The following is a 21,858-nucleotide window of genomic DNA, read 5'->3' on the forward strand; positions in this document are numbered from 1 at the left end:
TCTTGGGCACGAAGTCTTCAGATTAACTTTGGTTTTAAGTTTAAAAACACACACCCAAAACCATAGGTTTTTTGTTTTTTTTTAAAAATTTTATTTATTTATTTGACAGAGAGAGATCACAAGTAGGCAGAGAGGCAGGGAGAGAAAGAGAGGAGGAAGCAGGCTCCCCGCTGAGCAGAGAGCCCGACGCGGGACTCGATCCCAGGACCCCGAGATCATGACCCGAGCCGAAGGCAGCAGCCCAACCCACTGAGCCACCCCCAGGCGCCCCATAGGTTTTGACGAGTCAGACTGGAGTTATAGAGAACTGACATATTTCCAATATTGAAACTTCTCACTTAGGAGCCTATTATGTGTCTTTCTTTATTCAGGTCTCTTATGTCCGTTAGTAAAAATCTTGCCCGTTTCCTCCTGTTTATTTTTAGATATTTTATAGATTTTGTTGCCATCATGAGTGGAATCCTTCCCCTTACATCTTCTCCTCGGTGTTGCTGGCATAGTTTTTAAGAAGCTGTTGATTTTACCTTCTTTTTTAAAAATTTAAATTCAATTAGCCAACATATATGACATCATTAGCCTAAGACATAGAGTTGAGTAATTCATCAGTTGCATAGAACACCCAGTGCTCATCACATCATGTGCCCTCCTTGATGCCTGTCAGTAACCCCATCCCTCTACTCCCCTCCCCTCCAGCAACCCTCAGTTTGTTTCCTGTAGTTAAGAGTCCCTCATGGTTTGTCTCCCTCTCTGATTTCTTCCCATTTGTTTTCCCACCCTTCCCCTATGTTCCTCTGCACTGTTTCTTATATTCTTCATATGAGTGAAACCATGTGATAATTGTCTTTCTTTGACTGACTTATTTTGCTCAGCATAATACCTTCCAGGTCCATCCACCTCATTGCAAATGGCAAGGTTTCATTTTTTGATGGCTACATGGTATTTTATTGTATATATGTATCACATCTTCTTTATCCATTCATCTGTTGATGAACATCTGAGCTCTTTCCACAGTTTGGCTCTTGTGGACATTGCTGCTATAAAAATTGGGGTGCAGGTGCACCTTAGGATCATTATATTTGTATCTTTGGGGTACAGTCGCTGGATCATAGGGTAGCTCTGTTTTTAACCTCTTGAGCCTCCAAGAACCTATGGATTTTTATGGGGCACCTGGTTGGCTTAGCTGGAAGGGCATTTGACTTTTAATCTTGGGGTTGTGAGTTTGAGGCCCATGTGGGGTGTAGATTACTTAAATAAATAAAACTTAAAAAAAAAGAAGCTGTTGATTTTTTGTAATTTAATCTTATAATGACCTGTGTATTAGTTCTAAAGTTTTTTTCAGTTGATTCTCTTGGCTTTTCTGGATGGACAGTTAAATCTGCAAATGATAACATTTTATCACTTTATTTATGGTATTTATATGTAATTTCATGTGTTATTTCCTGGCTAAGCTATCTGAGTGAGGTGGGGGGGTGGGGGGTGGTCCTGGGAAGTCTTCCCTGTGAATGTTCCATTTCAGGTGAGCATCAGAGAACGTGCCACCAGTGAAACAGTGGTGTGGCGGAGAATGTCCCAGGCAGGCCTCAAGGGGAGAAACAACAGGGCTATGTTCAGTGAGTTGGAAGAAGAAAGGCACAGAACACAGACAAGGCTGGGAGGTGCAAGAGATGGTCATAGGGACACAGTCAGAAGCTGCTAGCAGTCTCTAAGGAGCAATGACTTCATTTTAAAGGGATTGAGAATATAGTGAAAGGTGTGTGAGGCAGAATGGCACCCCAAAGATGTCCACACCCGCATCCCTAGAATCCATAAATATGTTCCGTCATGTGGCTGAAGGGGCTTTGCAGATGCAATTAAGGCTACAGACCTGGGGCAGCTCAGTGGGTCAAAGCCTCTGCTTTCCGCTCAGGTCATGATCTCAGGGTCCTGGGATCAAGCCCCGCGTCAGGCTCTCTGCTCGTCGGGGAGCCTGCTTCTCTGCCTGCCTCTCTGCCTGCCTCTGATCTCCATCTGTCAAATAAATAAATTAAAAAAAAAAAAAAAGACTACAGACCTTAAAATGGGGAGATTATCCTGGATTCTTCAAGTGGGCCCAACCTAAGCACAGGAGCCTGAGAAGCCAAGAGACGTTTCTCTGACTGGAGGCAGAAGAAAGGTGTGGTACAAGGGCCAGCAGAGAGATTCCGAGTGAGAGAGACCTAACCTGCCGTGGCTGCAGGGGGCCACGTGGAGAACAGGAGACTGATCAGGAGCAGGGAGCTGGGGACCTTGGCCCTGCAACTGCAGGGAATTGCCTTCAGCCAGCAGCTGGAAGGCAAATGAGCTTGGAGGTGGCTTCATTCTCAGAATCTGCAGAGTGGAGCCTGGCCGTATGGCCGGGTCTGTCTGGACCACCCCAGTTTATACCTGTAGTCCCAGTGTAACGATTAACCATGCCCCATTTCCATCTCAAAAGTTGATGAAGATGAAGAGCTCTACGCACCCCCCCCCCACAGCTCTATGCTGCCCCCTTGGGTTTGACTCTTGGGAGACCCCACTGCAGAGAACCCTTCTGAGCCCCACCGGAGCTGGACCGCCAGAACTCTGAGCTTCCGAGTCTATGGTTCTCTGTTTCAGCCACAGTGGAACACCGACACAGAGGGGTTCGAGCAGGAGAGCAATGTCTGATTTTGTGTTATTAACGGATCCATCCTACTTCTGTGCGGAAAGTGGATTTGGAAAGAGTACAGTGTGGAGGCGGGGAGCTTTCCTCTAGGACTGCAGTGGTGGTGTGGACTAGGGTAGTGATGGGGGGCAGGGGCTGTGACTGGGGACTTACTTGGCGGGTTGGGATTGCCAGAATTTGGTCATTGATTGGATGCCGGGGATGAGGGAGAGGAGGGATGCAGGGATGATTGCTGATTTCTGCCTTGGGTGCTGAGTGACTGGTGGCGCTATTTCTTGAGACCAGGACTAGCAGGTCGGAGGATGCCACGTGGGGAGCTCAATGGTAACTTCAGGTGGCTCTTCATTGTGGCCATTCTCCCGTACGCACTTATTTTAAGGTAGAGTGTATCACCAAGGTGATTGCTTTATCCTTTAATACCTAAATTGGTTTATTTTTTATTTTTTTATTTTTATTTTTTTATTTTTTATTTTTTAGGTCATGTAGGAAATCGTAAATCATGTGAAGATGGGACTCTTGGTATTTGTGCGCAATCTGCTGCTAGCCCTCTGCCTTTTTCTGGTACTGGGATTTTTGTATTATTCTGCGTGGAAGCTCCATTTACTCCAGTGGGAGGACTCCAGTAAGTATGGCCGCTCCAGCCCGCCCCCCCCCCAGGAGAAGCCCGGCCCAGAGTGCTCCCTGGGCACCCAGGGGCTGGGGCTGCGGGTCTCACAGATTCTTCAGAGACAGGCAGTGAGAGGAAGCCACGCCCTCCTGCCTGGTGGGGACTCAGACCTTACCTGCCATTTCCATTGCCGTAGGTTGATGTTTTTCAAAAAAACTGCATGCCATGGCGTATCCTTTTATGATTGCGGTGAAAACACGCTGTTCTGCCATAAAACCCCAGACCCTACCAGTAAGTCTAGCTTTTTGAAGGCTGTTCTTTTAAATGACTGTGGTGTCTTGCCACACCCATGTGTCTTCACTGCCTTCTGGGTGGGGATTGAAGTCAGTCCTCTCCTGCCCTGAAAACAAGTCACGTCTACCTCTCCCTTTGAATTTTCACTTTTCAATTGAATATTGGCTTTGCTTTATTGCCCCTGAAGAAATTTTGCTTACCTAATTATTTTGCCCTTCCTGGCCCTGAACGTGTACCCGAATGGGAAAAAACGGCTTTTCCTCCCACCTCCCCACATCTCCTAATCCTTTTCTTTGGCGTGTACCTTAGGCCCCTGGGCTACACAGTGTTTCCCACCTAGCCGTCTGCTTAACTCTGACTCGGTTTCGATTCACCCCAGTGCGGCCTGTGGTTTGGTTTTAGGCTCGAGGTTGAAGGGCTCACTTTGGGCCGCATTGACCTTTGCATGTTCTCTTCTTGGAGGTAGCTTGAAGTGTCCCACAGTGGCCTTAAGTAGTTTGCCTTTTGGTTCTTTTTGTCTGATGGCTGTCTGAGCCTGGATCTTGATTCCTAGTGAATGTGATTTCTCTAAGATCGTTTTGTTTTTACAAACATCAACTGGATACTAGTGTAGAATTCACTCAAGAGTAGAGCTGGTCTCGGGGCGCCTGGGTGGCTCATTGGGTTAAGCCTCTGCCTTCCGCTCAGGTCATGATCCCAGGGTCCTGGGATCGAGCCCCACATCAGGCTCTCTGCTCGGCGGGGAGCCTGCTTCCCCCTCCCCTCCGCCTGCCTCTCTGCCTATTAGTGATCTCTGTCAAATAAATAAATAAAATCTTAAAAAAAAAAAAAAAAAAGAGTAGAGTCAGTCTCTAGGTGTGAGGTTAAATCTGTTAGAATGAATTGGAAGAGGCCGCTGGCAACTGGCCTGCTAGTGTATTGAGACCTTAGTATGGGAACCATTCCAATGACGTAGTTCACTTATTTCTTACCTGGCCCAAACTCCTGAAGCAGTTTCAAGCCAGTTTTTTAAAATGTAGTGTTTATCTTTAATTTCTTGATTTATATTTGATGTTTAAGTGGTTCTTACATGCATAGCTTATAATTTTAAATAATTACTTTGGGTTTCCAAAGTTTATTTAAATTTCTCTCATCCAGCTTATTTTTAAAATCAAGGAGACTACCCAGAATAAAGTGTTTGTGTTGTAAGGGCCTGTTCAGCCAGAGCAGCCCCACCCCGGTTGAACCGCCATTTTGTTGTAAAACTTAAATTGACTTTGCCCACCGCCCCAGGGGAACTTACTTAAAAACAAGTCCCAAAACAAGTCCCTAAACGAGTCCCAGGTAGCAAAGTCCAAGTACAAGGGTGGGTCATGCCAGGTGGAGGTATTCAATTGGTGGGGGGCGCATACTGTCTCCTAGCTACCAAGGAGTATGGGCCCCCACTCTTTAGGAACCTTTTGGCGCCAATCCTAAAGGTGTGATAGGCTGGTTCAAATGTCTACTAGGGTAAATTGTAATTCAGTTGGTCACCTAGTATGACTGTGCAGCTTTCTCTGTGTGTTACAATTTCATTGGCCACCTGTGTGTGGCCAGGCCCAACCACATGGCCCTTGCTCTATTAAAGTTAGTCTGGAAAGCAGGGAGGGGTCGTCCTCTCTGTAGGGGCGGCCTCTACCGGTCAGTTTGACAGTGGTTTGATTCCTGGTGCTTGGCGCGAAATAAAGCTTTGCTTGATTTTCGCTTTGTATCAGTCTCGCTCCTTTAATCATGTACCCATTATTGGGGTACCCAATTTTGGGGGGACCCAACAGTGTCAGGGCCGTACAAAATTCTGTGGTGAAAGCCACTGTGTATATCCATAATGGATGGATTCAGCTGTATCTGTAAAATAGATGGGAACAGATTCAAGGAATGGAGGTCTCCTTTTCTCTTGAGAACTACTGACCTGTAGACAACATACCTAAGAATTAGATAATATTTTCCCAGAGAAGTTGAGAAGGACATTAACTTTATGGAAAGACTATTGGTTTTAGGCTAGACAACTTAGAAATCTAAGTTAATTTACTTCTTGGGGCTCAGTCCGTTAAGCATCTGCCATCCACTAGGGTCATGACCTTCAGGTCCTGGGATGGAGTCCCACATCAGGCTCCCTACTCAGCTGTGAGCCTGCCTGTTCCTCTCCCTTTCCCTCTGCTTTTCCCCCCTACTCTGCTCTCTCTCCCCTCTCAAATAAATAACTAAACTTTTAAAAAATGTGCTTCTCTAAACACGTGGAGATGGTATTATCCCTGTTTTCCAGCTGAGTAAACAGAAGTATTTAATTGATTTACCTAAGTTGTACAGCTAATTATTAGAGCTGGAATTGAATCCTGATTTATCTTTATTTAAAAAAAAATTTTTTTTTTTTTAAAGATTTTATTTATTTATCAGAGAGAGGGCAAGAGAGCAAGCACAGACAGAGAGAATGGCAGGCAGAGGCAGAGGGAGAAGCAGGCTCCCTGCTGAGCAAGAAGCCCGATGTGGGACTCGATCCCAGGACGCTGGGATCATGATCTGAACCGAAGGCAGCTGCTTAACCAACTGAGCCACCCAGGCGTCCCTAAAAAAAAAAAATTTTTTTTTTTTAAAGATTATTTATGTATTTGAGAGAGAGAGAGAGAGAGCACACATGCACAAGCAGGGAGCAGAGGCAGGAGGGAGAAGCAGGCCTCCTGCTGAGCAGGGAGCCTGACATGGGGCTGGATCCCAGAACTCTGGGATCATGACCTGAGCCGAAGGCGGGCTCTTAACTGACTGAGTCCTCTAGCTGCCCCCAGTCTTTTAAAAAAAATCTTAAGGGATTTTATTTATTTATTTTAGAGAGAGAGTGTGTGTACAGGAGCAAGTGGGGAGAGACAGAAGGAGAGGGAGACAGAATCTTGAGCAGAGCTCAGAACCCTACACGGGGCTCGATCTAACAACCTTGAGATTATGACCTGAGCCAGTTCAAGAGTCTGTTAAGAGTTGGACGCTTAACTGAGTGAGCCACCCAGGCATCCCCTGATTTGTCTTTAAAACACTTTTGTATTATTGAAAAGTATAGTAAGTACAAAGACTAAGGATAGGATTGAATTCTGAAATCTGATTGGTAAGAAGAGAGGAGAGGGATTCTGAAGAAATGGTAGAGAACATCAGGAGGGTGGTGGAAAAAGAAAAAGGAGGGAGTAAGGGGAAGGGAAAGAAAGTGCCCCAGAAGACGGGTGTTTGAGGCCGGAGATGACTGTGGTGCTGTCTGTCTTAGGCTTGCTCTCTTAGTTTAAGAATAGCTTTGTGCTTTCCTGTGAGTGACTTATCAGCTGACTAACCACTATTTGCATCTTTTTGTTATTCCGATTTCCAAGCCTTTCAGATACTTGGCTTTGAATAGGTTGTTTTAGGCGGACTTATTGGAGCATATTGTTTTCTGTGCCGTCACAATCGGAGGGCAGGGTACTATGACTAAGTGTGATGGCTAACCTAGGCCCAGAAGGGGCAAAGTCCGCTGGAGGGAGCTCGGCCGGGAGATGCCTGTGGGGGAGGGAGAGTTAGGCTGTGGTTGAGACCGTGCTGCGGCTAACGATGAGAACAGTGGCTTAGTGATGAGAGTCTCGGGTCTGTGTCCATCCTGTCATGAGAACGTCACATTCCCAGTTCCGGTCAGTGCTCCTAGTGTAGATCGATCATTGCTCTCCTGTCTTACAGACGTGGACGCTCAGGCTTCAGAGAGGCTCAGTGAGAGTCTGTGTGTCTTCCATGTGTGGGCATTTACAAGTTTGAAATATAAATGTCTTTAGCATTATGTTTCCTGCATTTTTATCCTTTTTGTGACTTACCAAGATGATGTACTGGAATTCCTTCATAACGTGGTGGTGGGGGGGGTCTAGAGATTTCCATTATTAAATTACTAACTTAATAAGTAGTATATTCTTATTATGGACCATATGCTGCTCTGTGTAAACGGGGTGTAAGATGCATAGGCCTTGATGCTCGTGGCCTGTAACACGAGAAAGAACTCAGACAGCTCTCACATATTGCATTCTGAAAGAGACGTCTGTATGAAATGCCCTTTTGGAGCATAGAATCCCTTCCAGATGGAAAATATCATGAGTTCATTAATCCCAAGACATACTGTGGCAGGATGCAAACTGCTTTGTTTTCAGCTGCTTAGAGCTGTGCGTGGTCAAGTCTTGGTCAGATCGCTAGGACTTGGGTCAGATGCTTAACCTGAAAGACTTTAAGTATAAGATTGGTCTAGTTACCAACTTGTTTTTAAATCTATTTTTTTATTAAATTTTATTTTATTTATGGAGCCCAGTGCGGGGCCCGACCTCAAGACCCTGGGATTGAGATCAGGAGTGGAACACTCAACTGACTGAGCCACCCAGGCCTCCCCCCCCCCCCGCCCCAACCCCCCCCCCACCAACTGTTTTTAAAAGTTCTGTAGCTTGGGGTGCTTGGGTGGTTCAGTTGGTAGAGAGCACGTGACTCTTCATCGCAGGGTCATGAGTTCAAGCCCCGTGTTGGGCATGGAGCCTACTTCAGACAAACAGACGAAACAACACTGAGATACCACCAGATATCTATGAGAATGGTTGGAATCCAGAACACTGATAACACCAAATGCTGGTGAGGATGTGGAGCAGCGGGTCTCTCATTCATTGCTGATGGGAGTGCAGAATGGTACAGTGATTTTGGAAAACAGTTTGGCAGTTTCTTGTAATACTAAAGATACTCTAACTCTGTGATCTGGTCACATTCTGTGTATTTACGCAAAGGAGCTGAAAGCTTATGTTCACACAGAAACCCTGCCTACAGATGTTTATAGCAGCTTTATTCATAATTGCCAAAACTTGGAAGCAACCAAGATGTCCTTCAGTAGTTGAATGAACTGTGGTAGATCCAGACAGTGGAGTATTGTCAAGCGCTGAAAAGAAATAAACTATCAAGTTATGAAAAGACACGCAAGAGCCTTAAATGCATGTTTCTTTGTTTTTAAAGATTGTATTTATTTCCTTGAGAGAGCAAGACAGGGATAGAGACCAAGAGCACAAGTGGGGAGGAGAAGGAGAAGCAGGCTCCGCGCTGAGCAGGGAGTCCGATGTGGGGCTCGATCCCAGGACCCTGGGACCATGACCTGAGCGAAGGCTCAGCCAAGTTCAACCAACTGAGCCACCCTTGCGCCCCCTGAAATGCATATTTCTAAGTGGAAGAAGCCAATCTGAAAATGCTATATACTGCGTGATTCCAGCTTTATGACATTTCTGGAAAAGGCAAAACTAGGGAGATGATTAAAGGATTAGTGGTTGCCAAGGTTGGAAGTGAGGGAAGTGACATACACACAGGGCGTAGAGCATTTTTAGGGTGGCACATCTTGATGATATCATAATAGGAGTATGTTCTTGTACTTTTGTTCAAACACAGAGACTATGTAACACGAAGCATAAACCCTTACATCAACTGTGGACTTTAGTGTAGGTTCATGGCTTTTGAGAGTATACCACTCTGATGAGGGATATTGATGATGGGGGAGGATATTCATGTATGGGGGCCGGAGATACATGGGGCGTCTCTGTACTTGCCCCTCAATTTGCTGTGAACCTAGTTCTGCTCTAAAAATGAGAAAAAAGTACTGTAGAATTATCATACATATGTGTGTGCATGTATACACATATATAGTATGATAGAAATATATATGTACATTTATTTAACTTAATGGACACATCAACACAGTCTTGGGAGGAATGGGTGTATTTCAGTTTCATCATCTCCAAAATGGAGACAAAATACTGACATTTCTCTTGGCTCTGATGCTTTATTCTGGTCGGGCCTTGGAGAGTTGTATCAGTAGACCTGATACTTATGGTCTGTTTCATGGACACTTTACATACTTTATTATTTTTATCTATTCATATTTCATAAATTAAAGTGGATATCTTATAGGAGCAGGATTAATTTCTTATGAGACCTTTAAAAATTCATACTACCACGTTTATCAATATAGCAGCTCCCTCTGTGTTCTTGCCTGTATTTACAAAAAGATCATAACTGAGAGATTATAAAATATGCATTATTGATCTGATTACTGTGGAGAATACCATCTGGTGAGTAAGTTGGAGTTCGGATCTGATATTGGGAGAAGAGTAGATTAAGTTTAGCTTATAGACCTAGGAAATTATATTAACTCTCAGTTTTCCATCTTAAAAATGAAAGGGAGGCTGACATTTTTAGCCTGTAGCTTAGGGTGACCCTGTGCTGCTTGTAATAATGGCAACTGGTATTAGGCCAGCCCTTTCTCCATAGTTGTCACACAGGACAGAATAAGTGAAGCAAATCTTGTCAAGCAGTAGGCAGTAGAAAATTTCAGTCTCGAAGAAAAGGAAAAGCGTGAGGTAAGCTCCACGGTTCTCTTGGGGGCAGGGAGGAGGCAGTTTCCCAGCCCTGTTCAGAGAGCTGGGATCGAAACAGACTGCAGTGCTCAGAGCATAGGGCAGCTGAAGTGCTTAGAGTCCTTGACATGGGTCGTCACTGAACAGGGTCAGGGTCCAGAAAGTCTGGGGTCGAGGGCAGTTCCCATGAGTCTGTAGCTGAGGACTGGGCTGTATGTGAACAGGGCAAAGCCACTGAATTTAACCACATCCGCAGGATGGGAGTAGAGGTCAAGCAGTGTTGTGGGTAGCCGAAGTGTCAGGGACTTTGAGGCCTGAAGCCCAGGCTTTCAGAATCAAGATCCCACTCTAGAGTAAGATCTACTCAAGACTCACCCTAACAAGACAAAAACCAAACCCTGCCAATGCAGGGTCCCACCAAGTTAGAGAAGTCAAAAATGCCCTGCATTTCCTCAGATCCACACTAAACATTGCATAGAATCATACCTACACAGATTCAAGGTCAGGCAGTATACAAATCGATGCTTTTCAGTATTTGTATGTTACCGCGTGTCCATCCCACTGTTCAGTGTTCAGTAAAAAGTTACTAGACAAACACACACACAGGAAATTGTGATCTATATTCAAGAGAAAAAAAAAGGTCAGTAGATGAGATAGCTCAAATATTGGACTTAGGAAAGTAGCTATTACAAATAATTTAAAGAATTACAGAAAAAGACAGTGAACAGTAAGTAGTCCCAGCAGAGAAATCAAAACTATTTTAAAGAAAAAAAAGTTGTAGTACTGAAAAGTACAGGAAGAGAAAATGAAGTTTTCACTTAACAGTAGTTGGAATATAACAGAGGTCAGCACACTTGAAAAGAGTGCAATAGAAATGATCCAGTCTGAAACACTGGAAGAAAAAAACTATGGAAGAAAAATGAACAATGAACAGCCTCAGGGACCTATGGCACAATATAAAATTGTCTAGTATGTGTGCGTATGGGACAGAAAAAAATTTGAAGACATAATGGCTGAAAACTTCCTAAGTTTGGTGAAAAACACTGGATTATAGATGTAAGAAGTTCAGCAATCTTTAAGGATAAATATTGGGAAAATCTAGGTGTATCATAGTCAAACATCTGAAATCTAAAGTGAATATCTTGAAAATGGAGAAAAGGAAACATTCTGATGGGGGTAAGAAATCCACTTGACCCATCACTGTAAACAGTGGAGTTCACACAGTGAGGGATCTTTAAAGAAAACAAAACAAAATAAATAAATAAAACAAAATAAAAACAAAACAAAACAAAATAAAAAAACCACACACCTGTTGTCTCAGAATTCTTTATCGGTTAAAAATATCTTTCAAAAATGTGGATGAGGGGCGCCTGGATGGCTTAGCTGGTTGGCTCAGGTCATGATCCCAGGGTCCTGGAATGGAGCCCCACATCCCTCGCTCTCTGTGTCTCTCTATCAAATAGATAGATAGAATTTTTTTTTTTTTTTTAAAGATTTTGTTTATTTATTTGACACACAGAGAGAGATCACAAGTAGGCAGAGGCAGGCAGAGAGAGAGAAAGGGAAGCAGGCTCCCTCCCTGGTGAGCAGAGAGCCTGATGCAGGGCTCCATCCAAGGACCCTGAGACCATGGCCTGAGCCGAAGGCAGAGGCTTAACGCACTGAGCCACCCAGGCGCCCCTCTAGGTAGAATCTTTAAAAAAAAAAAAAAAAAAGAGGATGCAATGAAGACCTTTTTCAAACAAAGAAAAGTTAAGAGAATTTGCTGCTAGCAGAATGGCATTACAAAAAAAAAAAAAGAAAAGAAAAATACTAACAGATATCCTTTGGGAAACCAGGACGTGAGACCAGGTGGAAACTTGAATCTATAGGAAAAAATGAAGATCACGGAAAATGGTAAAAATAATGGGTAATATAAAAGACTCTTTTTCATTTTTTCTTATAATTTGCTTAAAAGACAGTTGCTTAAAGCAAAAGTAATAGCCAGATGGAATGAGGTTTAGAGTATGTGTAGAAGTAAGATATGAGAAAACTTACCCAAGGAATGGGCAGAGGGATCAAAATACGGGGAAAAAACAACAGGAACAACCCCTGTCCCCCGCCAAATATATATCTGAGAAGCCAAAGAAGAAATAAAAAGCACTAGAAAAATATCCAGTTAACCCCAAAGAGAGTGAGAAAACAGCGGTAGAAAGAGCCCAAAACGGAAGAGTGAAATGGAAGACAAATGGTAAGTCAGCTGACTTGTTCCTGACTGTATCGGCGATTGCGTTTACACATGAATGGATTAAAGCTCCCACTAGAGGCAGATACGGTCAGAGTAGTTAACAAAGCATGATGTATGTCCCAACAGGAGAGACCTAGATTTTTAATTAATTAATTAATTAATTAATTTTTAAAGATTTTATTTATTTATTTGTCAGAGAGAGAGCGAGCACAGGCAGACAGAGAGGCAGGCAGAGGCAGAGGGAGAAGCAGGCTCCCTGCCGAGCAAGGAGCCCGATGTGGGACTCGATCCCAGGACGCTGGGATCATGACCTGAGCCGAAGGCAGCTGCTTAACCAACTGAGCCACCCCGGCATCGCTAGGCGCCGAGTTGGCTTGGGTTTTTCTCTCCCTCTCCACCACTCCGACCCCATGCTCATAAATAAATAAATCTTAAAAAAATAGAACAGGTTCAGATTTAAAGGATGGAAAATATATAAACAGTAAGCATAGGAAAGCTGGCCTAGCTATATTAATTTCAGCACGTACCTTAAGAAAGAACATTATAAGAGATTGCAGAGGGTCATTACATAATGATAAAAGGAGCAATTTACTAGGAAGACATACATAAAAATGGATGTACCTAATCAGAGAGCATGAAACTTCATTAAGCAAAAACTGTTAAGACTAAAAGGGAGAAAGGAACAAATCCACCATCATGTTCAAATATATTAATATCCTTCTCTCAGTAATTAATAAAACGAGTCAAAAATCTCTAAGGATATAGAAGACCTAAGCAACTCAAAGAACTACCTTTACCTAATTGACATTTATAGAACACTTTACCCGGTAATAGCAGAGTACACATTCATTCCGAGTGTGTACAGAATGCTCATTGAGATTTTTGTGCCTTCGAGGACATCTTAGGTGAAGTTAATGTGCAGATAATATGCTGGAAGACAATTCCAATATTTATTAACTGTACTGGAATTAAAAAAAAAAAACTTGCTAGGGTTTATATTTAGAATACACAAGGAATCCCTGCAAATCAAGAACAAGGCAACATTCCCGGTAGAAAATGGGCAAAGAGGGATTCCTGAGTGGCTCAGTTGGTTAAGTCACCAACTCTTGATTTTAGTTCAGGTTGTGATTTGGGGCTGTGAGGTTGAGCTCCCCGTCCAGCTCCGTGCTTAGCGTGGAGTCTTGGCCCTTTCCCTCTGCTCCTCCCCCTGCTCTCTTCTCGCTCTCTTTCCCTCTTTCATACATACATAAATAAATAAATAAAATCTTTTAAAAAAGGAAAATGGGCAAAGAATTAGAACAAAGAATTTACAGAATAAAAAGCCCGTAGGCTAAGTGTAGGAATAGATACTCAAACTCTGGGCTATAACAAATATTAAAAATGAAAAGAAGATACTACTTTATACTTCTTAGATTGACAAAAAAAGAATGCTGGATAATGGCCAGTGTTGGCAGGAATGTTAGAATATAGTAACCAGTGGGGCGCCTGCTTGGCTCAGTCGTTGAGTGGCTGCCTTTGGCTCAGGTCATGATCCCAGGGTCCTGAGATTGAGCCCCGCATTGGGTTCCCTGCTTGGCAGGAAGCCTGCTACTCCCTCTCCCACTTCACCTGCTCGTGTTCTCTCTCTTGCTGTCTCTCTCTCTGGCCAAAAAAAAAAAAAAAAAATTAAAAAAAAAATCTAAAAAAAAAAAAGAATATAATAACCAGTATTCTTTGCTGGGGGGAAAGTAGAGTAGCAAAGCCATTCTGGAACATGGTCTTGTAATAACTAATCAACTGAAGTATACACACATCTTTTAGCTGGTAAGTCCGCTCCTTTATATATATATTCCATGGCACTTATCAGATACATGCATTGTCTGTGTGCCCAGGAAGCCCAGTGTGCTTCCATCCTAGGGGTAGGGGTGAGAGAGGCAAAAAGTAGGGTATTTATATCCTATGTTTATATCATGAATCCATGTTTATATCATGAAACAATGTGCCACTGTTAGAAGTAACAGATCATATATACTTGAAACAACATGGATGGAACTTTAAAAACATAGTTTAAGTAAAAAATGAAACAATAACAATGCCACTTTTTATAAATTAAGAAAGTAGGGCGCCTGGGTGGCTCCGTGGGTTAAGCCGCTGCCTTCGGCTCAGGTCATGATCTCAGGGTCCTGGGATCAAGTCCCGCATCGGGCTCTCTGCTCAGCAGGGAGCCTGCTTCCCTTCCTCTCTCTCTCTGCCTACTTGTGATCTCTCTTTCTCTGTCAAATAAATAAATAAATCTTAAAAAAAAAAAAGATTTCTCAGGATACAAAAAACATGAGCCATAAAATTAAAATTTGATTAATTAAACTTAAAAATTAAAAATGTTTGCCTGTGCTCGCTTCGGCAGCACATATACTAAAAATGTTTGCCTAAAATGTTTTGCCACCACTAAGAAAATGAAAAGGCAAGCCACAGAATGGGAAGGAGCATTTAATACTTGTACATGTAATATTCAGTTTTAACATATTCAGTACATGATATGTTTATACCTAAAATATATTAAAAAAGTTTTTATAAGTTAATAAGGTGAACAGCTTAATCAAAACGGGTAAAAGATTTGAAGAGACACTACACAAAAGAAGATGAAAGAATGGCCAATAAACACATGAAGACATTCCCAAATTGTTACTCAGCATAGAAATACAAATTAAAACCACAGTGAGATAACATTAGATACCAATTAGAATGACTCAAGTTTTAAAAAAAGATGGCAAAGTGTTAGCGAGATTATGAAGTACAGTGGGGTCTCGCACTGCTGTTGTGAATGTGAAATGGTGCCACCACTTCGGAAACCAGTTTGGCGGTCTCTTAAAAAGTTACCCATACACCTGCCAAAAGGACAGTCATTGCACTCTTCAGTATTTACCTAAGAAAATTAAAAGATGTGAGCACATAAAGACCTGTACAAGAATGCTCAAAGCAGGTTTATTCCCAGGAGCTCCAAAATGGAAACCAAACTAAATGTCTCTCAAGTGGTAAATGGATAAACAAAATGTGCTATATTCACACAGTGAAGTACAATTTAGCAATGAAAAGGAAAAAAACTTGATCCATGCAACATCATGGATGAATGTCAAACTCATTACTCTGAGCAGAAGAAATCAGAGAAGACTACATGTTATATGGTTCCATTTATATAAAATACAAAGTAGGGGCGTCTGGGTGGCTCAGTGGGTTAAAGCCTCTGCCTGGGGCGCCTGGGTGGCTCAGTGGGTTAAAGCCTCTGCCTCTGGCTCAGGTCACGATCCCAGGGTCCTGGGATCGAGCCCCGCATTGGGCTCTCTGCTCAGCGGGGAGGCTGCTTCCTCCTCTCTCTCTGCCTGCCTCTCTGCCTGCTTGTGATCTCTCTCTGTCAAATAAATAAATAAAATCTTTTTAAAAAAATCTATATAAAATACAAAGTAATTATTAGTAATTAAAAGCTGATTGTTGGTTACCTTGGTTGAAATGTGAAGGGAAGGGGTGGATTGCAGAAGGGTACGGGAATTTTTTGAGATTGATGTGTCTTGATCTGTGTTTTGATTTATGGCAATGGTTTTGTGAGTGTATACAGTTGTCAGTACTCTTCACAGTTGTATACGTTCAATTGAAACAGTTTATATAAATTATTCCTGTTGATAAGAAGAGTTGTAAGTTGATAGGAAAAAGTAAATGCTTATCAAACATACACATAGTAAACGAACATAAGCAAATATATGTATTAACAATAGAATAGTTTCCTCTCTAGGAGGAAGGAAATAGGGAAAAAAGGAAAATAAAATTTGACTTGATATATATTATTTTCCATATTGTTCCTTGCAATTCCCTCAGTGTGGCTGGATAATTGTTTCTATATGCCTGTATATTCTGTGACAGTTAGGAGGACAGGCTCTTTGAGTGAGGGAAAGGAGACCCTCTAGGGAGCAGAACAGCCAGTATATACGCTAAACCCCACAGACATTGCTGTGTGAGAAATGAAAGAATACTGAAATAAAGACCACTTGTTCATGGCGCAGAAGGCACGATGCTAAGATCCTGAATCTCCCCAGTTTGTTTTAAGCTTCAGCACATTTCCAATAAAAATTCCAGAAGATTTGGTGGGCTATTTTTAAATTTATTTTTTGGTAGAAATTGCTAGCTCACTGTAAAGTTTATATGGAAACACAGAATTTAAAATAGTCAAAACAGTTTTTATAAAAAAATAGCAGGGACGCCCGGCTGGCTCAGTCAGTGGACCATGCGACTCTTGATCTCAGGGCTATGAGTTGAAGCCCCACGGTGGATGTAAAGCTTACTTAAAAGCAAATATTAGAAAAAAGTAACTAAGTTGGAAGATTTATATACTAACTGCTTTCAAAACTTATATAAAGCTACATGATCAATATAGAGTGGTACTGGAATTACAGTGGACATATAGATCAATGGAACAGAAAGCAGTCCAGTAAGAGACCCACACATATATGGCCAATGGAATTTTTTTTTTTTTTAAGATTTTATTTATTTGTTTGACAGTGAGCACAAGCAGGGGGAGCTGCAGGCAGAGGGAGAGGGAGAGGCAGGCTCCCCGCTGAGCAGGAGCTCAATGCAGGGCTTGATCTTGGGACCCCAGGATCATGACCTGAGCTGAAGGCAGACACTTAACCAACTGATACACCCAGGAGCCCCTGGAATTTTTTTTTTAATTAAAAAAATATTTTTAGGGGTGCCTGGGTGGCTCAGTGGGTGAAAGCCTCTTCCTTCAGTGCTGGTCATGATCCCAGGGTCCTCTGCTCAGCAGGGAGCCTGCTTCCCTTCCTCTCTCTCTGCCTGCTGCTCTGCACTCTTGTGATCTCTGTCAAATAAATAAATAAAAAATCTTAATAAATATTTTTAATTTGGGCATAGTTGACACACAATGTTACATTAGTTTCAGGTGTACAGCTTAGTGATTTGACAAGTTTATGCCTTATGCTATGTTCACCACATTTGTCCTGCTGTGTTGCTATAACAGAGTCATTAACTATGTTCCTTATGCCGTGCCTCTTATTTCGGTGACTTATTCATTCAGCAGCCAGTTAATTTTTTTTTTAAGATTTTATTTATTTATTTGACAGAGAGAGATCACAAGTAGGCAGAGAGCCAGGCAGAGAGAGAGGTGGAGGCAGGCTCCTTGGTAAGCAGAGAGCCCGATTCGGGGCTCGATCCCAGGACTCTGGGATCATGACCTGAGCTGAAGGCAGAGGCTTAACCCACTGAGCCACCCAGGCACCCCAGCCAGTTGATTTTTGATAAAGGTGCCAAGGCAGTTCAGTAGAAAAAATATAATTTTTTCAATAAATGGTAGCAAACAAACAAACCTTGACTCCTGTTTCTCATCATATATAAGATTAACTTGAAATGTATCATATATCTAAATGGAAGTGCTAAAACTATAAAACTCATAGAACAAAATATAAGGGAGAATCTTAGTAACCTTGAGTTTCCTAAAGATTTTTTTTAAGGGTTGATTGATTTGAGAGAGAGAGAGAGAGAGAGTGTGTGCGTGAGCAGGGGGAGGGCAGAGGAAGAAGATATCCAAGCAGACTCCCACTGAGCACAGAGCCTCACACAGGGCGGATACGGTGACACTGAGACCATGACCTGAGCTGAAATGAAGAGTTGGACGCTCACCCAGTGGAGCCACCCAGATGCCTCGGATTTGCTAATGATTTCTTAAGGAGGGTAAAGAAAGCATGAAAAAAAATTAATCAATTAGATTTCATCAAAGGTAAAAAATTTTGCTTTTCAAAAGACATTTTTGTAAGATTTTTTAAAAAGATTTTATTTATTGGGGCACCTGGGTGGCTCAGTGGGTTAAGCCGCTGCCTTCGGCTCAGGTCATGATCTCAGGGTCCTGGGATCGAGTCCCGAGCAGGGAGCCTGCTTCCTCCTCTATCTCTCTGCCTGCCTCTATGCCTATTTGTGATCTCTCTCTGTCAAATAAATAAATAAAATCTTAAAAAAAAAAAAAGATTTTATTTATTTATTTGAGAGAGAGAAAGAGATCGGGAAGGGGCAGAGGGAGAAGGACAGAAGAATCTCCAGCAGACTCCCTACTGAGCACAGAACCCAAGATGGGGCTCCATCCCAGGATCCTGTAGTCATGACATGGGCTGAAATCAAGAGTTGCTCACTTAACCAGCTGAGCCACCCAGGCACTCCGCAAATGGGATTTTTAAAAATACGGTATAATGAATATGAAAACATTGGAAGTTCTGTATAACTCCATGAATTAATTTCGTGTCAAAAGCCCACAGTGGTAATGTTCACAAATCACGCATGGCAAAAAGTTTTGTTCTAAGTGTGAGATAGAGCAGTGGATGTTTTGTTTGTTTTAATTTTTTTTAAAGATTTTATTTATTTGTTTGAGAGAGAGACAGAGCGAACACAAGGCGGGGAAAAGCAGGAGAGGGAGAAGCAGACTCCCCGCTGAGCTGGGAACCCAACATGGGGCTCAGTCCTAGGACCTGGAGATCATGGCCTGAGCGGAAGGCAGATACTTAACCTTTTGAGCCACCTAGGCGCCCCAGACCTGTGTATGTTAATGTAATAAAGTACGAAAATGTTTCCTGGTAGGGTTTCAGATTCCATATTGCCAGTAACCTTTAAGAAATGACTACTTTTTTTTTTTTTGAAACGACTACTTTTTGAGTGGAATATCCATAACCATCTGAAATACCTCTCCCTCTTCTTTTTTATTTTCTTTAACCTCCCCTCATCCAGCTCTATTATCTGTGAGAGGCCAAAATTTTTTTCATATATTTAAAGCAATGTCTCACAACAGACTGAATGTGGAAACTGAGGAGAATCCACACTTCTTTTATAAAGTTGTAAATTAAAGACGTTTGCCCACATGTAAAACAGTGCCCACTTCCTACTAATTTTTTTTGGAGAAGTTTTTTTTTTTTTCTCATAAAATTGTATTTTTTTTTTAAAGATTTTATTTATTTATTTGACAGACAGAGATCACAAGTAGGCAGAGAGGCAGGCAGAGAGAGAGGGGGAAGCAGGCTCCCCGCTGAGCAGAGAGCCCGATGTGGGGCTCGATTCCAGGACTCTGAGATCATGACCTGAGCTGAAGGCAGAGGCTTTAACCCACTGAGCCACCCAGGTGCCCCATAAAATTGTATTGTTTGTGGTAATATTTAATGATCTTAGTATAAGCAATTTTAATTAAACATTTCTTATTTTTAATTTCTAACATTAACTGTTAGCCCACACATATAAACCCTTTTTGGAGATCTCAGTAAGTTTCGAGGCTGTAAAACGGTCCCGATACCAGAAGCTTAAGAACCACTCTTTATTCTCGAGTATTCCAGAGAGTGGAGTTTAGGTCTTGGTAGATGTTCGGAATGAAGAGTGTTTAGGGATTAGCTGACCTTTTGCCGTGGACACGCAGTTCGAGGAGGATTGTTGCTGAATGGGGTGGCTTCCAGAAGCCTGGTCGTTGACGTGAAGCTGTTGTTGATTGTCTGGCTTTTCAAAAGCCTGCACAGCGGGGCAAAGCTATCATTGATCTGGGGGAGTTTGAAACAGGTTCTGGTGGTCACTTCTGGCTGTAGAGAAAGAACAATCAATACTCTCTTAAGTGGTTGGGAACCTTTTATTCTCAATGGAAAAGATGGGGGAAAAAAGCAGAATGTTCAACTCTTACAACTTAATAAGAAGACGACAAGCTACTTCTAATGGGCAAGGAATCTGAATGGCCATGCTGCCGAAGAAGATGCCGGAGTCTCCTGCCTTTCAGAAATTCGGGTTAGCCCCCTTGCTTTTACATGACACCTGCATGGCTCGTACCTGTTTTTGTGCAGAGAACCCTGGAGAGGATTTTTGCCTTCATGAAGAAAAGATGGAAAGAAAAAATTGCACTCAGTGTTCCATTTGCCGGCAGCTGGGACAGGGGCAGCGCACACTCCGAGTGGCAGGAGTGGCGCCCCCAAGCTCCTTCAGCGGGAACTACACTCACTGTGGCTGCATGGCACCGCTTGGAGCTTTGGACGGGTCAGTGAGCATCGCTGCTTGAGCTTGATCTGTTTTGTGCCTCCTTTAGCAAGGTGTGCCCTAAGGTATCAGAGAGGCCTAAAGGAGTTATTTTTGGGGGTCTGGCAGTGCACTAACATTTTCCCATATAAATGAGGGGTGTCGAATGTTTATAGCAGCAATGTCCACAATAGCTAAACTAGGGAAAGAACCTAGATGTCCATCAACAGATGAATGGATAAAGAAGATGTGGTGTATATATACAATGGAACACTATGCAGCCATCAAAAATGAAATCTTGCCATTTGCAACGATGTGGATGGAACTAGAGGGTATTATGCTGAGCGAAATAAGTCAATCGGAGAAAGACAACTATCATATGATCTCCCTGATATGAGAAAGTTGAGAAGCAACATGGAGGGTTTGGGGGGTAGGAAAAGAATAAATGAAACAAGATGGAATCAGTAGGGAGACAAACCATAAGAGACTCTTAATCTCACAAAAACAAACTGAGGGTTTCTGGGGATAGGGGGGGTAGGGAGGGTATGGAGAAGGTGGTTGGGTTATGGACATTGGGGAGGGTATGTGCTATGGTGAGTGCTGAGAAGTATGTAAACCTGGCGATTCACAGGCCTGTACCCCTGGGGCTAACAATACATTATATGTTAATTAAAAAAATAAAAAATAAAAAAAATAAATGAGGGATGTTTCTTCACTGTATGCCATTTTGGCTTATGAAAGTTTTCGCAGGAGTGCTCCACTTTTGGAAAGCAGGGGAGGGGGAACTGGCTACATGGTCAGTATCAATCACACCGAGACACCACTTACCACCTGCTAGCATGGCTGTAATGAGGAGGACAGAGAGTAACAAGTGTCAGTGACGATGCGGAGAAGCGAGAGTCCTGGTGCGCTGCGTCTCTGAACGTGAAACGGTGCAGCGGCTTTGGAGAGCAGGCCGGCAGTTCCTCGAAAAGTTAGACGTCGAGCTGCCATTTGACCCAGAGTCCACGCCTGGGACCTCAAGAGAAATGAAAGCATATGTCCAAACTGAGACTTGTACACAAGTGTTCATAGCAGTATTCTTCCTAACAGCCAAAAAATGCAAACGGCCCAAACATCAGTCAGCTGATGAATGGGTACACGGAATGTGGGATGTCCATACAGTGGAACATTAAGAAAGGAACGAGGTGCTAACATACCCTGTAACATGAATGAACATTGAAAACACGCGAGCCTGTCATAAAGGACCACATATTGTAGGAGATGTCCAAATACGGCAGATCTGTAGAGGCAGAAAATAAGAGTGTTTGCTTAGGACTTGGGGGGCCAGTGGGAGTATGATAGCAAAAGGGTACAGGGTGGTTCTTCCGGAACCCGTGGATGCCCAAGGCCACATCGGCATGGGCACTGGGAGGGACGGCCCTCCTGGGAGCTTTAGCAGTTCATTTCCTGTTGGTCAGGGTTTGGGAACCTGGAAATTCTTTTCAGATTTAATAGTTACGGGCTGTTGCACATGGGGCTTGGGATTTCTTTGCCTGTTCACTTCCCTTGAAACCTGAGGCAAGCCGTAAGAAGATTTCCTTGAGATAATGGTGGAGGTTTGAATATGGACTGAGCATTTGATGATATCAAGAAATTACTAACTTTGTTAGATGTGATAATGATGTTG

General features: G+C 42.8%; 1 protein-coding gene across 10 annotated transcripts in view; it reads left to right on the plus strand.

Moving 5' to 3' along the window:
* The window catches only part of ST3GAL3 (ST3 beta-galactoside alpha-2,3-sialyltransferase 3), a 195,893-nt gene that overhangs the window by 21,478 nt on the left and 152,557 nt on the right, over positions 1 to 21,858 (plus strand). For all 10 annotated transcript variants that reach the window (XM_044238032.1, XM_044238035.1, XM_044238034.1 and 7 more), the window contains exon 2: positions 3,140 to 3,284. In XM_044238032.1, coding sequence (XP_044093967.1) covers positions 3,170 to 3,284 — 115 coding nt within the window. In that variant the 5' untranslated portion in view covers positions 3,140 to 3,169. The remainder of the gene's footprint in view (positions 1 to 3,139; positions 3,285 to 21,858) is intronic.

Source organism: Neovison vison, chromosome 2, assembly GCF_020171115.1.
Source record: "Neovison vison isolate M4711 chromosome 2, ASM_NN_V1, whole genome shotgun sequence".
Lineage (NCBI taxonomy): Eukaryota > Metazoa > Chordata > Mammalia > Carnivora > Mustelidae > Neogale > Neogale vison.